At 45.0% G+C, this 15902-nt stretch overlaps 2 protein-coding genes across 2 annotated transcripts in view; one reads left to right on the top strand and one right to left on the bottom strand.

Annotated features, from left to right (window-relative positions):
• BAALC (BAALC binder of MAP3K1 and KLF4) overlaps nucleotides 1–15902 on the top strand; it is a 57791-nt gene that overhangs the window by 26957 nt on the left and 14932 nt on the right. The gene's annotated exons all lie outside the window — the stretch shown is intronic.
• On the bottom strand, nucleotides 629–1074 carry LOC116148908 (large ribosomal subunit protein eL32). Its single transcript, XM_031439429.2, has one exon. The coding sequence runs from the start codon at nucleotides 1034–1036 to the stop codon at nucleotides 629–631; it is 408 nt and encodes a 135-aa protein (XP_031295289.2). The 5' UTR covers nucleotides 1037–1074.

The raw sequence follows: 15902 nt of genomic DNA, 5'->3' as shown, positions 1-15902 counted from the left end.
CAATGGTGGGGGACAAGCCCGCTGCAGTGGTTTGGAATCTTAGGTTCTATCAAAGGGGCTGTGGGGTTATTAAATAGATCAGGGAGAGAATCTCTAATGAAGAATATATCCTTCAAAAATGAGAAAAGATCGATAATTTTATGCTTAAGCAAATCGGACTGCACAGTATGGGGAATATAGGTCTGGAAAGGTGCAAGGAGCTCTAAAGCAACCTCTGATAGAAAGCAAATATCGCCTGCATGTTCCTCCAGCTCTACCTCTATAGGCCCACAATCTGTGAACACTTTGTCAGATATTTGCTTGATAATATGCCAAGATATATTCAACTGTGATGAGCACTTATATTTTTCTATATCTTAATGTATTCACGTTTTAGATTTTTTCCCCTAAAATTGCTTGTGAAATCTCACATCTTTATTTTAATAGGCAGCTTTCTAAAACAACAATTAATGATTGTCTTTGAAAAGTCAAAATGTGGCAATTGAAGTACTTTTAATTTCCATTAGATTTTAAAGTGCATTTCTTCAATTTCATATCCAAGTGCCATTTTTAAACATGCCATTTATTTATTTATTTATTTATTGAGTTTCATGGTTTTATTAACACAAGTACAATGTTCATGAGCTGTCTATTCGTTTTCTTCGCTGCACAGCCTGGCATTGGGATTGGTGACTCTAGGGGCCAGCTGGGCTGCTGTCTCCACAGTGGCTTTGCAGTTCTTGGAGGAGACACTGTGAGCAATCTCAGCACAGTAAGATTTGTTGCACATCAGCAGCACTTTGAGCTCCTTGACATTGTGGACCAGGAACTTGTGGAAGCTGCTGGGCAGCACGTGCTTTGTTTTCTTGATGCTCCCGTAGCCGATGCTGGGCATCAGGATCTGGCCTTTGAACCTCCTGCGCACCCTGTGGTCAGTGCCTCTGGGTTTCCGCCACTTCCGCTTAATTTTGACATACTGGTCTGACTGGTGCCGGATGGACTTCTTGGTCCTCTTTTTGACGATCCTGGGCTTCACGAGGGGTCTGAGGGCAGCCATGATGCCGACTAGGAGATGGCTGCCACCTCCGTACGTAGCACTGAGAAAGAGAGCTTTAAGCATGCCTTTTAAATGAAAATCAGTTTTTAAGAAAAAAGTGCCTTTGTACCTGACTCAGTATAGTAGGGAGGCTTAAAATAAAGCAAAGAGTTCAGTGCCTGACATGTAATGGGCTCTCTATAAACAGAAATACCCTTCTGCTACTTTTTAGGACCATTTGAAAACTCTGATGAAGAAAAGAAATGGAATATATCAACTATAGTTTGTAGAGATGATGATGTTTTCCAAAAGGTTATAAGACTTAAACCTAAGTTATAGTTTCACTTTAAATATAAAATCTAATTTTTAAGACAGTATTTATCTATTTATTTGCAGTCAGTGATCACTGATTAATTTATCCATAAAGATCAATTTTTATTTTATTTGTTTCATTTTTGAAGGGGAGGATAAAATATATAATTTAATAATTAAAAATGAATTAGAGAACAAATTGCATGAGGATTTAAGAAAAACATAGTGTTTTTCTTAAAATGAGAGGGAAAATGTAAATGCCAAAGCTCCCTTGAGATCTTTCTTTTTCTTAGGTTAGGGGAGGTAGCTGGGCAATTTGAGAGACTTTGTTTCCCAGGGAACAGCGGAGAGAAAACCTCAGCAGTTGGAGTTAGCAGGGAATCACCTGGTGCAGAACTGTGGGAGGCTGACAGACAGACGTGGACGTTGTTGAGCAAGCCCTGGTCGGCGGCGCCCTCACCAGGCTGGAAAGGTGAAGGAGGAGGAAGAGCGCCGCAGGTAAGAGATCACCCTGAGCAGCATCACCGAGGTGGGCGTGAGCCTGGCACCTACGGAGAACACAGGGGAACATAAGGACACCCGCCTGCCTGGAGGGCGAGGCATGTGGTGAGAGCGAAGCCGCATAATGACAGCAAGCCCACACGACTGATCGCGCTCTTGAGCGCCAAGCAGAGGTGTCTGGGTCTGACGCCGTGTGGTGTGAGGAAGAACACCAGGCTTTAGGGAGATTCGTCTTCCTGTCATGATGTGGATGTTCCGGACAGAGGAGAGGGACTGGACTCGAGGAGGCCAGCTTTCAGCCACTGCAGTAATCTAGAGGGGAGGTGAACGTGACCTCTCCACGGGGAGCATAAAAGGAGAGCCAAGAGCTACTGGGGAAGACGTATAAAAGGAAGAAATGATAGAGCTTAGTGTCAGACTTGATTATAGGGAAAGAAGGAAAAGAGAAAGGAAATAACTCACAAGTTTTTAAGACGAGAAGCTAGAAAATTCATAGCACAGCTGACATACATGAGAGAGGCAGGAAGGGAACATGATAAGCTCCGTCTGGACAAGCTGAGTCTGACGTGACCTGAGGGACTTCCGTGTGGGAAGGCTGGGCTGCAGCTGGTCCTGCAGGACTGTGGGCATCTCTGCCTGAATCTCTCCCTCTCTTCTCCTCTATCTCTTGAATCCATCCTGTTCAACCCACCCCACCCCCCTGTCAGAGCTGAGGTCCTCATGCCCTCTTGCCTCCAGAGAGCATAACAGTCCTAACCAGTTTTCCTCCCTCTTGTCTCATCCTCTTTGATCTGTCATCTTTCATGTCTTTGAACTTTTCCTCATGTTTCCACTCTGCCCATCATTTTGTTTTCCAGATTACTAATTCAGTATATATATCTAGGGACATTATAAAGTGTTGCAGTGGCTTATGAATGGAACTCCCTTTGCTCATCTCTAAGAAAAGCAAGTAAAGGATTTAGATGACTTTCTAATAACTTATGAGTGTTGAATGTTCTTTCCTTCAGTCTAATGTTCATTCTGAGCCTGGGCCACAAGGATGACTGGATTTACAAGGACTGCAGTGATTTCTGTTTCTGACTCTCTCACTGAATGTGAGTACCTGTGGGGTGAAGACTGTAACTAGGTCCCTGAGAGTCCCCAGAGGCTGGTGAAATGTCTGGCATGCTAGTACTTGTTGGGATGAACTGATAAGAGCAGAGAGCTGGGATCAGATGTGAGTGAAATGAGTGAAGATGGATGTAGTCTCTGAGAGAGGAATATATTAGAGCAAAGAGTGGGGATTTTTAGAGTGATGTGTGAGCTACCCTCAGTGATCAGTGATGTGTGAGCCACCCTGTGCTAATTTTTTGGACAGAACCTACAAAGCCATCAGTCAGTGGTGTGGGGTCTAAGCAAGCCAGTGCCCATTCCATCTAAGTCCCTGCATGACCTTGGGTTCATGAAGTTTTCCACAGGGCCACCTACCTTCTTGTGTGTCCCTAAGGTTTGATCCAGATATTTTGAGTGGGAAACTTGAAGAAAAATCAGTTTTGCTATTGTTTCACAATGAAGAAAATCCCTAAAAGGGATTTTGATTTTTCTCAGGCTTTGTATTCCCTGGTTCTAACTCAGCAGAACCTGTTTCAAAACAGGATCCATGCATTGGGGATGGAATCAGGTCACACAAACAGCTTATGCACTTTACAGATAATGTTGTCCAAACTCTTCCATTGGAAAAGCCACCTCCTTCTGTAAATATCGAGAACGGTACTATGATTTAAAGCAAAGCCAGCTGCACCTTCTCCTGGAACCTTGCAGGAACTTGTTGAAGGTGGGGAGCTTGAACTTGGCTTCTCAGAAGAAAAAACTAAGCTTAAACCTGCTTTTAAAGCTATCCTGCTTGGAAAGCTCAGAGACAAGAACAGGGGATGTAAGAGCCAATTACGGCATTTCAGAAATGAAAAATCAAGTCAGCCCAACTGGAGTTATTTCAGCTTCTGATAGAAAATGCATGGTATCTCTGTCTCACGGGTTCGCTACAGAGGGATTCTGGATCTCATCAACTACTTCAACACTCAGAGTGAGCTGTGTAGTGAGTGGGCTGTCAGGCTTAATCAGTCCATTCCGACTGTATCCTTTTTGTCCTTTTGAAATCGTTACTGAAAACCTTCTTCTCTAGATCGTGGTTACAGATGATTATCCTAATTAATTTACTATTGTTTTCATTTTCCCCCTCTTTCTATCTAAATATTCCATTGCACTTGTCAGGTGTGTCTTTTGGCAAAAGCTTACTTTCTAAAGTGGCGTAATTACCAGTCGCAGCCTTTCGTGAGTGGTTCCAATTTGGTGAGTCCAGCTGGGAAGATAATCATCTCAAAAATGCCTTCAGTGAGCTAAGGGAGACTCTAGAAGGAAGCAGAGCCCTGAGGCAAGGCTCTCCTTCTTGGACTCCCTGCCTCCAGGTTTGAGCCCTTCAGATGGCTCCTCCACACTGGCTCTGCTGCCCTCTGGACACCATCCAGACACCTTAACAGGGTACATGTGGCCGCCCATGACTTGGCCTCTGCCTCTCTTTGGCCTGTTTTATACCTTTCCACCAACAAGGCCTCTTGGACAGCTTTTGTCCCTGCATCCCAAATATCTCTGCCAAAGGACAAGGAGTGAGTCTCTCCTCCACTGCTGCGTCCCCAGCCCTAGAGCAGAGCCTGGCACATCGGAGAAGTGCAGGAAATAGTCATGAACCACCGTCCCCTGGTCTGTTTTTCTCGGGCTCTGTTGGTTTCTCTTCAGTACAAGAAAGGCCCCCAGCTGGCCAAGCTCCTTCTGAAGAGGGTGAGGCCCAGTGAGGGCTGTGAATACTGTTTTATCCTTTATCCCTGTCACACGTGTTGCATATCAGATAAATGCAGTAAAGAGACCCTAATGTAACAGCCGTCTGCTCTGTAACCTGGGGCTCCTGCGTCAGCTCAGCCTTTGTCCCTTTGATGGGCCTCCGGGGTCCCTTAGTCTCTGGGTCTTCCGCCCTTTAGGGGTTGCTACGCCCTGACTGGATCTGGGACAGAGTCGTGGACTTGGCAGAGTTGGTCTTGATGATTCTCTCCTGTCCCCAGCTCTTTCCTGCATCTCTTTCACCCACCATTACCCCAGCAACTCTTCACTCTCAAGAAAGCATCTGTAGTCTGCATCTTGTGCCTGGGGCTGGGAAGTCGAGAAATCAGCCCTGACTGTGTGCCAGGCCTGGAGCCGGGCTCCCATACTCTTCTCCCCTCTGAGCACCCATCTTTGGTGCACATATCATCATTCCCATTCTTGACCCAAGGAAACCGAGGCCAGGGGATGCTGAGTAGTGGGCAACGACAGACAGTAGATGGGAACAAGGCATCCTTGGGGTCACAGATCTGAGTGCTGTCTTTGTTCCGCCATTGGCTGGTTGTCTTTGAGCAAGTTACTTGGCCTCTCTGAGGCAGCGTCCTGGTCTATAAAATCATATCAGAGAGTTTGATACTTGGTAGACTAACAAAAAAAAAAAAAAAGAGGTGAATGTTAAAATTGAGTCACTTCAGAATGGTCACACAGCTTGTAAGGGGCACAGCTGGGATTTGGACCCAGGCCTGACTGGTTGGAGAGGCAGTGCCACCCTACTGCGGCACGGTCCTCCTGGACACACAGCCAGCAGGCCGCTGGTGATGCTTGCCGAGTGAACAGGAATTGAAGTCATTCAGCTCACAGACACTTAGGCCCCAAGAGGTTCAGTCTCAAAATGGAGGCAGCTTCAGAGACATGGAATGAAGGAAAAAAAGCAGTTCAAATCCTGCTCTGTCTCAGAAGAGAAGTATCACAAAAGAAGAAATTTTTTATTTTTTCCAGCTTTACTGAGGTGTAATTTTAAATAAAATTGTAAGGTACTTAAAGTGTGAACATGACTTGATACATGTGTACATCGTGAAAGAATTCTCTCCATCAAATCAATTGACACACATCCATCCCTGGGCTTCTCCTCTCTTAGCAAGTTTCAGTTACGCAGTGTAGTGTTATCAGTCACAGTCATCGTTATCCATTAGATCCTCAGACCTTACTCATCTTACAACTCCAAGTTTGTACCCTTTAACCAACCTCTCCCGAGTTCCCCCACCCTCGGCCCCTGGCAACTACTTTTCTCCTCTCTATTCCCATGAGTTTAACTTTTTGTTGGTGTTGGTGTTGTTAAGATTCCACGTATGACTGAAACCATGCAGTATTTGTCTCTGGCTGGCCGGCTTATTTCATTTAGCGTGATGCCCTCAGATTCGTCCACGTTGTCTCAAATGGCAGGATTTTGGAAGGAGTTTACTCTTGATGCATAACAAAACCTCTCTGAAATCTTCTGACTCAGACTTTTTTACAAACCAGGCAGTAGCTCCCCATCTCCTAGTCTCTCTCCTTCTTCTTCCCATCCTTGACACCACTTTTCTGCTTCCTGCCCCTTCTCCACCTAAACTCTAATAAAAAGTCAGCGTAATGTCTCTCTGTTCTTTGACTTCCTTTCCACCAGTTAATTACCTGGATTTTTCAACTCAGAAGTAAGCCAGGAGGTCATTCTAGCATATATGAATCCTCTCTGCTTTTAAAAGATTGGGAAAGGTAGAGAGAGGTGAATTTAAGTTACCATGTTCTCTCTCCTGGAACTCGCTTAAACCTTACTGGTAATCGTAGTGTAAAATATACTGTCCCCCGGGGAAGGAATTGCAAGCATCAGTGGAAAAGAGGGAGGGCTTTGAAGGCTGGGGGTTCTTCTTCTACACAAAGTTAGCCCTGGAGACCTTCCAGCCTAGAATCAAAAGCCCAGGGTCATGCCCTTGGCACCTTCCCAGGGCCCCACCATCTAAGCTCCCCTTCCTGGCAGCCGTCAGCCATCTGTAGAGAGAGGAAAGGAAAGCCCAGCATGACTCACCTCTCGCCTGTGCCGTTGCCAGCCCCTGGGTAGCACTGCCCAGCCCTGTCACCAGCCCTTCCTGGATTTGGGTACAGAGTGACCTTAATGAGCTAAGGTTGTTGGAGAACTGCTTTTGCCCGAGGATGTGACATTCATGATGAGGGGAAGCCATCCTTCCTTCCTGCAGCAGGAGCCCCAGAGGGCAAATGGAATCTGGGGAGACCTACAAACTGCCTTTGCGTTTGCACTCAGCCCCAAATCCTGGAAAGATGTCAGCCTTGATTGGGAGCCCCCGGGAGGCACAGGAACCTGAAGTGTGGTGCGGGGTGTGTGGCCGGCAGGGCTGCTTACACTGTTTCTGTAAGCTCTTTCCTTCACTCCCTGATACCTCCAGTGATCAGAACAGCTGGTACGGTGCATGTTTGCACTTGCTTCCTTTGGAATTTCAGCTGCTTGGTACATCAAGGGAGAAAACACTGAACACACGGAGGTCTGTATGGCAGCTTCGTCCTGAACGATGATCCTAGCTCTGGCAACCTGCTCAGCGGCCCAAGACTCTTCCAACAAACACTTCTTGAATGCTGATATATGCCAGGCGTGGTAATGAACAAGACAGGCATGGTCCTTGGCTTCATGGAGCAGCCAGACTAGTAGGGCAGGCAGTCCCAGAACAGAAAATTCCAACAGTGATGAACGCTCCAAAGAAGTACAAGGTGCTGTGGGAGGGGACCAGGGGAACCTAACCCTGTGTGAGGGAGGAGTCTGGGAAGGCCCCCTGTGGACGTCATGCTTAGGTTGACACAGAGAAATCAGCCAGGCCGAGGGAAGAGCTTTGTGGATAGATGGGACAGCGTGTATAGGCAGTGAGGTGCCTTTTACATCCAGTAAGACAAGAACATAGAGCAAAGAGCCTTGCGGGCATGCAGGGATCGGGGACTTTATCCTAAAGGCATTGAGAAGTCCACGAAGGGTGGGCCGGGATCAGATTCATAGCTCTAAAATATTGTTCTGCTCTATTTGGTACCTTGTAATAGCCTATAATGAAAATGAATATGAAAAGGGATATATATACATATATATCACTGTGCTGTACACTGGAAATTAACACATTGTAAACCAACTCTACTTCAATTAAAAACAAAGAATATAGATACACAGATGGATAGATGGATAGATAGTTCTGGCCGCCCAGTGGAGAATAGAATCTACAAGCCACCATGCCATCCCTTCTCCTCTTCGTTTGGCAGCCTCTCTCTGCCCCCTTGATTGGATCACTAGATGCCTGCAACATCCTGGCCTTGTGAGCATCCCTGGAATTATTTTCCATCCCAGAGAAAGTTGTCATGATCCTGCCTGGGGTAGAGATTGTCCAAGGCCAGCTGGCTGCACCCCTGAAACGGGAGCTGATGTGTGGCTTCTCAGTGTTGGGGAGAGAAGCTGAATCCTCGGTGGGAAACCCAGAGGGCTGAGCACCCAGCAGGACAGTCTTAGGGGTCCGAGGGGTAGGAAAGGCATGAAGCTAGTTTAATTAGATATACCCGTCTTCTCTCTGTCTGCGCTTCACTGTGACCTGCTTGATTCTGCTGCAAGTTACTTGGATTCCGAGGTATTCCAAAGACCTGCTCTTCCCTGAAGGAGTAAGACATTTGAGCTGTGGGTTACCTCCAAAACAACAAAAAGCCTTCCACTTATTTTGATGGCACCGTACATCTCCTTGCTGTTGCCTAGCCCTGAAAAGGGAGAACATGTTTCGCTGTCGATTTTTTTTAATGATGCGAGTAAACACAAATGCATGTGAAATCAAAGGTTTTAGAGTCTGACAGACGTAGGGTGGAAGCCTGGCTGTGGCACAGGCTGTAGGACCTCAGGCAGGTTACTTAACCTTCTTGAACTTCTGTTTCCTATTCTGAAAAAAAAAAAAAAAAAAAGAGGGAGGTTGTAACACCTACGTGGAAGGTTGATGTGACAATGAAGTGAGTTGGGAACCCAATTCCAACTCCATGCTCTTTGCTACCAGTCATTTCAGGAGCCTTTCCATCTTTATTTCTTTAGCTCTGAGTGTGGGGCTGGCACTCAGTGGGAGCCCACAAATGTGCTCATGTCATTTCTTCTGTTACCCTTCATGCCAAAGCCACCCAGTCTTTCTTTTTAAACATTGCTCAGGAATCCTCTCCCCAGTGAGGACTAACCATGTCTGAACTCAGTCACATAAGTAATCCCCAGGTTCTTACCAACAGCTGTAATTTGCTCCATGCACATTTACTGTTAGGGTGCCTCAGTGAATTGTCTGGCTGCCTTCAGAGAGGCAGACGTTGCATCTCTTGATTTTAAAGTGGTTGCACTGTCTTTGTAGAATAGGCTAACAGCAATGCGGTAATTCCTGTGTGTCATGCTTGGTCTTGGTTGTATTTGGTTACTATAATCTAATAACTAAAAATTAAATAGCCAGATATTCTGGGTGGGGGGCAAAGCCATTACTAATGAGAAAAGGCAGAATATGACATAGCTCTATTGTTTAAAATTGTTTTTATTTCACAAGTAATAGATTTACAAAGTAGAAATGTTATAGATAAGACCCCATTAACCACCCTCTGATCATGGTCCCCTGTCTTCCCTAGGGACATTGTTATCAGTTTGTTGGGTGTATACGCACACACACACGTATACATATACATACATAAAGATATATATACACATACATATGTGTATCATTATGCAAAAAATACAGCAATAAAAATATAGTATATAATATAGTTTTTTCTTTCCTACACAAAAGCTATCATTCTTACACATTTATCTTCTGCTTGCTTTATTCCACTCATTATCATGTATTGAACCTCTATTTATATAAATCTTTCTACTTTTACATTATTGTATAGAATTCCATAATACAGTACAGGTAAAACAGTTAATTTAGCCAGCTGATGAATGGCTACGTTAATTTATTTTTCACTATTACAGGGATGCAAAGAATGCTGTCAACTGGCCTCTGAGCGATGGGGGGTGGTTTTCTACAGGAGATACTGGGGACTGAAATTGCTGTGTCATAATGTACACATGTTTTAAACTTGCATAGATTCTGCCAACTTTCCCAAAATAGATAGTTCTGTTTGCACCCCCACCAGCAATATACAAGAGAACCCATTCACTGAACCCCTTTCGACATTTAGGATTATCAGACTTCTTAACTTTTGCCACTCTGATGGGTCAGAAATGACACCTTGCTATTTAAATTTTGCACGGCTCTATTTTCCAGTAATTCTTAAATAAACGATTACGTTCCTAATTAAATTACAGAAGCAGGAAGGATTCGGTCAGGCAAGTGTTTTATAACCCCTAGTGACAGCCCAGTGCTAGTAGGCACAGGGGAGGCACTCACAGATGCTACGGGATTGACTGATGGCTTTGGATGATTCTAAATTTTCAAGAATTAAAACAATTCAGTTGACCTAAATCTCCAAATTCTGATTGGCCCCAGTATACTTCTTGTATCTAGTAAGGATATGTCCCCTAATTTCTAATGTGCATCTGAGAACAATTTAGTACCAGCTACAGCTGGCCTGGAAAGAGCCTGCTGAAGAAGCTGGTTGCGCTAAACTCAGAAACTGTCCAGGAGCTTTAAAAAAAAAAAACAGGAAACAAGCTGCCACTTCCTAAAAGAGTGAAGCACCCTGAAAGTGACTGAACCAAGGCAAAAAGAAGACAGGGGGAAGATTGCATTGGAAGACTGTTTCCCTGAGGTCCGATTTCACTGACTAAGCAAGAGTCAAGGGCAGGCCGTGAGACTAGCGTGGGGCTGGCACCTTTCAGCCGTGCGAGGCGTAACCCCTGGGGTGTTTCTAAATCCCTGGCTGATTAGATCTGCAGACTTTGTGGAAAGAAGCCAGGCCACAAGAAGGATATCTTGTCTGGACATATAAGGAAGTGGGGGAAGAATACAAGATCAAAGTAAGCCTTCCCAGTCAAGCTCACTTACCGAGAAATGGGGCCGTGATGGGCAGGGCCTTGGCCAAGGAAGGCCCCGGCCACCGGAGGGGCCTCCTCCTCCCACCCGACTCCTGGGGCTTTCTTCCCAGGGTCAGCATGTCACCTTCAGAGAGTATTCTGTGGTGAGGGCGCCGCTGGCCAGGGTGCCTGGGGCTGCTTAGGTAAACAATTTCCTGGAGAGGCAGTTTCAACCCCATTAAGAAGGTGGGAGCCAGACTGGGCCAGGGGATGAGGAAGAGGTATGATTTGTTGTCTTCCAAATGTCCTCTGCCTTGCCTCGCCCTCTGTCTCTCAGGGAGAATTGTGTTAACACTAGTTCAGGTTCTTATCTTCCTTCTCCCACCAGTGGGAATTCAACTTTTCCTCCATCTCCGCATCCTCTCTGGTGTGGAACTGGGGAGACTGGGAGAGGCAGGAAGAAAAGGAAGGTAGGTGGAGGGGAGGACTTAGCTGAGAGACTGCAGCCCTACTAGAGTACAAGCACCCAGCATAGTGCCTGGCACATAGTAGGCACTGAATAAATATTTTTCAAATGACTGGCTAATTGAAAGACTGATGATAAAAGCAATATTGCATACCTTAGAAATAGTAAGATTTTTTAAAATTAAAGTGTAGTCAGTTTACAATTTCTGGTGTACAGCATAACGTTTCAGTCATACATACACAGACATATATTCCTTTTCATATTCTTTTTTATTATAGGTTACTACAAAATATTGAATACAGTTCCCTATGCTATACAGTAGGATCTTGTTATTTATCTATTTTATATATAGTAGTGTGTATCTGCAAATCCCAAACTCCCAATTTATCCCTTCCCTCCCACAACCTCTGCTGGTGACCGGGTGAAGTTTGTTTTCTATGTCTGAGTCTGTTTTGAAACAGTAAGTTCTGTGATGGGAGAGAGCTAAGTTTTGATTACAGAGTCGAGGCAGCTGCACTGTGATTAGCCCAGAGATGAGGCATGAACCCGCCCTGGAGAACCTTCTGCGTGATGATCCCGGAGCAGAGGTGGAGGCTTCAAGGAAGGGAAGTGCCACGGAGGGGATGGAAGCAGGAGAGGGAAGGGTAACACTGACAGATTCTAAGGGAATCAGTAGGGAGAAGAAAAGGGAGATTTTGAGTTTTCCTTTTGGCTGCCTCCCAGTTCCTTGGCTAGTTTGTTGTCTCCTAGTGTCTCTGGGGAGAGAAGAATTCAGGCCTGATTTCACCAAGGACAGATGGGACTCTCCTAGCTTCTTCTCATGGTCCTTTCCATTCCAGCTGTTGCTCTCAGCCTCTTTCTTGCACGTGGCTGGGGACCGTGGGGAAGCCTTTTCTACCACCAACCCCCATGGCCAAGGGCAGATGTGACAGGCCTGTGACTCATCTCCAGTGCCCTCCTCGTCAGGACCCAGGGCCTTTGGGGACTGTGAGGCTAGGCCTGCAGTTGTCCTTAGAGACTTTAAGTCCCTTGGTCAGTCTCTCTCCTCGACTATTACTGTGCAAATCCAAATGTGCTTCATTTTCTCTAGACAATGGAACATTCCAAAATGTGTTGCTCACCATTTTTAAGATTACAGCTTCATTGAGCTATAATTCATGTACCATACAATTGACCTATCTAAAGTGTATAATTAAACAGTTTTTAGTATATTCTTAGAGTTGTGGAATCATCCCCACAATCAATTTTAGAACATTTTCATCATCTTAAAAAGAAACCCCACATCTATTGACAGTCACTCTTCATTCCCCAACCCCCGTGCACCCCAGCTCCAGGCAACCACTAATGTCCTTTTCTGTCTATGGATTTGCCTCTTTCTGAACATTTCATATAAATGGAATAATACAATATTTTACATGACCTTCTGTAACTGGCATTTTTCACTTAGTATAGTGTTTTCAGGGTTTACCAGTGTTGCAGCAGGCATCAGCATTTCACTTTGCTGCCAAGTAACAGTCTATTGTAGGTATATACTGTATTTTATTTATCCATCCATCAGTCAGTGGATATTTAGGATCCTTCTACTTTTTGGCTATTATGAACAATGCTGCTGTGAACATTCATGTACAAGTCTTTGTGTGGACATAGGTTTCCATTTCTCTTAGGTACATATGGAGGAGTGGAATTTCTGGGTCATATGGTAACTGTGTCTAACCTTTGGGGGATCTGCCAGACTGATTTCTAAAGTGGCTGCCCCATTTTACATTCCCACTGGCAGTGTATGGAGGGTTCCAAATTCTCCACATCTTTGTCAACTCTTGTTACCTGTCTCTTTTTATAGCCATTCTAGTGAATGAAAAGTGATAATCTCATTCTGGTTTTGATTTGTATTTTCCTAGTAGTGATGTTGAATACCTTTTTATTTACTTATTTACCATTTGCATATCTCTTGGGGAAAAATATCTATTCAGCTTCTTTGCCCAGGCTTTAATTGGGTTCTTTGTCTTTTTATTATTGAATTGTATGGGTTTTGGGGAATAAGAATCCCTTACTGGATGTATAATTTGCAAAGATGTTCTCCTGTTCTGTGAATTGTCTTCTCACTTTATTTATGGTGTCCTTTGAAGCACAAAAGTTTTAAATTTTGATGATCTGCAATTTACCTACTTTCTGTTCTTGTTGCTTGTGCTTTGGCATCATTTTTAAGAAACCATTGCCTAATCCAAGGTTGTGAAGACTTAACACCTATGTTTTCTTTTCAGTGTTTTATAGTTTAAGCAATTACATTTAGATCTTTGATCCACTTTGGGTTAACTTTTGTATATGGTATGAGGTAGGGGTCCAATTTCATTCTTTGGCATGTAAATATCCAGTTGTCCCACATATTTGGAAAAAACAATTCTTTCTCCCATTGAAATATCTTGGCACCATTGCCCAAAATCAATTGACAGTAAATGTAAGGGTTACCATTTTTAAGGATTTTCTTACATTAGCCATCCCAAAGGTCACATTGTGTATTCAAAAATTACTCATCAGATTGAAGAAATGACAGACACCTTCCCATTCTAGCTCATTTTGAAAGATGAAGAAACAAATTCTCAGTAGGTGGCTGGGTAGTTGCAGTTTATTAAATTTATAACTCAGTTCAAACAAAATTATCATCAGCCATGTGTTCAGAACCTGAGCCCAGACAGTGCTTGATGAGCCAGAATCTTATCTGATGTGACTTTAAGAGATTCTTCCCAAACAGACTGCTAATGACTCCTACTTTGGTCTTCAGTCATTGAGGTCATTGGCTTGCAGGTGGCTTCAATGACTTTGAACAGACTCTGTGATCACCTTCACCAAGGGTTAAGGAGGAATTGCCCCTTGTCCTACTCTCCCCATGGCTTCTGGCTGTCATTTTTAACTTCTACGCTCTGCCCCTCTCCCAGCTCCATTTCCAAAATAGCAAGAAACTGGCAAGAAGGCATTGGTTGCAATTTATCATCAAGCTTTGGACTCAGCTGTTTCCCATCTTTTGGCAAAGTCAGTGATTGGCTTGTCTTCTGTGTGGAATGAAAATTTTCTGAAGGGTGTCCAAAAAAGACCTGCCCTAGGGGCACACAAATGTCCCTCAAGTTACTACTACAGAATTCACTATGGAAAGAAATAGACGGGCATTTTTCAGGCAACCTTCAAAATGAGTATGAGTGTCGGTCTCTGTGTTGGGAGCTTCAAAGCGTAGTCTTTAGAATTCCCTGTCTCAGAGTCCCTGGAGGTGGGGTGGGATGGAAAGAACTTGTTAAAATGCATATTCCTTGGCCCCTACTGAATCAGAAGTTCTGGGGATTGGGTATAAGGATCTGTATTTTAACAGGTGGGTCTTGTGCCCACTAAAATTTGAGAATTGCGTACTTGGGAGTTTTTCCTCAAAGGAAATGTGAATACTTGCTGAGACCACAGACTTTGGGAATACACAGAACATGGGTTCAACTTCAGTTTCTTCTCCTGTAAAATAAGTCTCTTCCTCACGGCCCAGGCTTGAGAGGAGTTGCATGGAGTAGAGATGCAGATGGCGCTCAGGGTCTAGTACATGCAGCTTTCACAACAAAGTCCCGCCAGTCTGGAGCACTTGGCGCCCAGTAGGATTGCCAGATAAAATTCAGGACACCCAATTAAGCTTAAATTTCAGAAAAACAACAATAATTTTTTAGTATGGTGTGGCAGCAATGCTGAGGCGAGTTTCCAGGGTCCAGGGGTTGGTGGGTCAGGTTCCATAGAAGGATCTGGGGCATTGTTCCTTAATTGATAGCTTCTGTGCCTCAGCCTCCAGCCCTCCCAGATATTCTGTGAGCTTCTCAGATCATCTAAATGAATCACTTTTCTACTTTAATTCACTGGCGTCAATTTTTGTTGCTTGCAGCTATGAACTCTGACTGATACAGCATCGGTAACTCCCTACTCAACAACTTAACATCTGTTCTCTCTTCCCACCACTCCTCTGCACTCTCCTTGAAGTCATCAGAAACCTCTTGGTTCTGTACCCTTTTCTGGGGGAGGAGTGTAGAGAGGACACAGTGCACCCATGGCAACCCTGCTGGGAGGGAGCTAGAGAAATAAAGACCCGACCTCAGCATGCTACTGCAGAGCACCCCCCGGCAATAGCTAGTGATGCCCCTGGGCAAACCCAACTAGAGGCCAGTGGGCAAGGGAGTTGGTGGACATGGTGCGGCCAAGCCAGTGTCCTGGGACACAGAGTGGGGTGAAGAGAAGGGGAGAGTGAGCGTGGAGGGGCAGAAGGAATATCTCCAGCATGCAAGGAATATGCATGCTGTCTTAGGTTTGGTTCTCTAGAAGCAGAGCCTGAATGGGGATTTTGTGCAGGTGACTCCTGGAGACACTCGGAGGAGGAGAACGGAGTGAGGGAAGCAGGATGGGCCAAGAGAAGGAGCTGGGCAGAGATGTAGTTTCAGGATCGGTCTAGCCCCAGCCTGATCTTGTGAGTTACTTTGGAGAAATGTTGCTTTGTAGACATTGTCCTGCTCCGAGGCAAGGGGTCAGGGCTGTTGTATACACACCCCTCTCCCACACCCCCCACCCTCCCACACTTTTAGTCAATCGTTGGCCATGGGCTGTACCTGGCCTCTCCCAGTGAGGGGGCCTCCTTTGGCCAAGGGCAAGTCTTAGGAGAAGGGGACAATCATGAGCCATTAGCCACCAGCATCTACCACAATTAGGGGATGGATGGGTGTAGGGTCGGGTAGGTGGACCTGGGCAGGCACCAAGAG

This window comes from Camelus dromedarius, chromosome 20, assembly GCF_036321535.1.
Source record: "Camelus dromedarius isolate mCamDro1 chromosome 20, mCamDro1.pat, whole genome shotgun sequence".
Taxonomy (NCBI): Eukaryota; Metazoa; Chordata; class Mammalia; order Artiodactyla; family Camelidae; genus Camelus; species Camelus dromedarius.
Note: the sequence above shows the minus strand (reverse complement) of the source record. Positions and strands in the feature narration are given on the sequence as shown.

Excerpts from the sequence above, each read along its gene's own strand:
- LOC116148908 (XM_031439429.2), bottom strand. The coding sequence starts at position 1,036 with ATGGCTGCCCTCAGACCCCTCGTGAAGCCCAGGATCGTCAAAAAGAGG.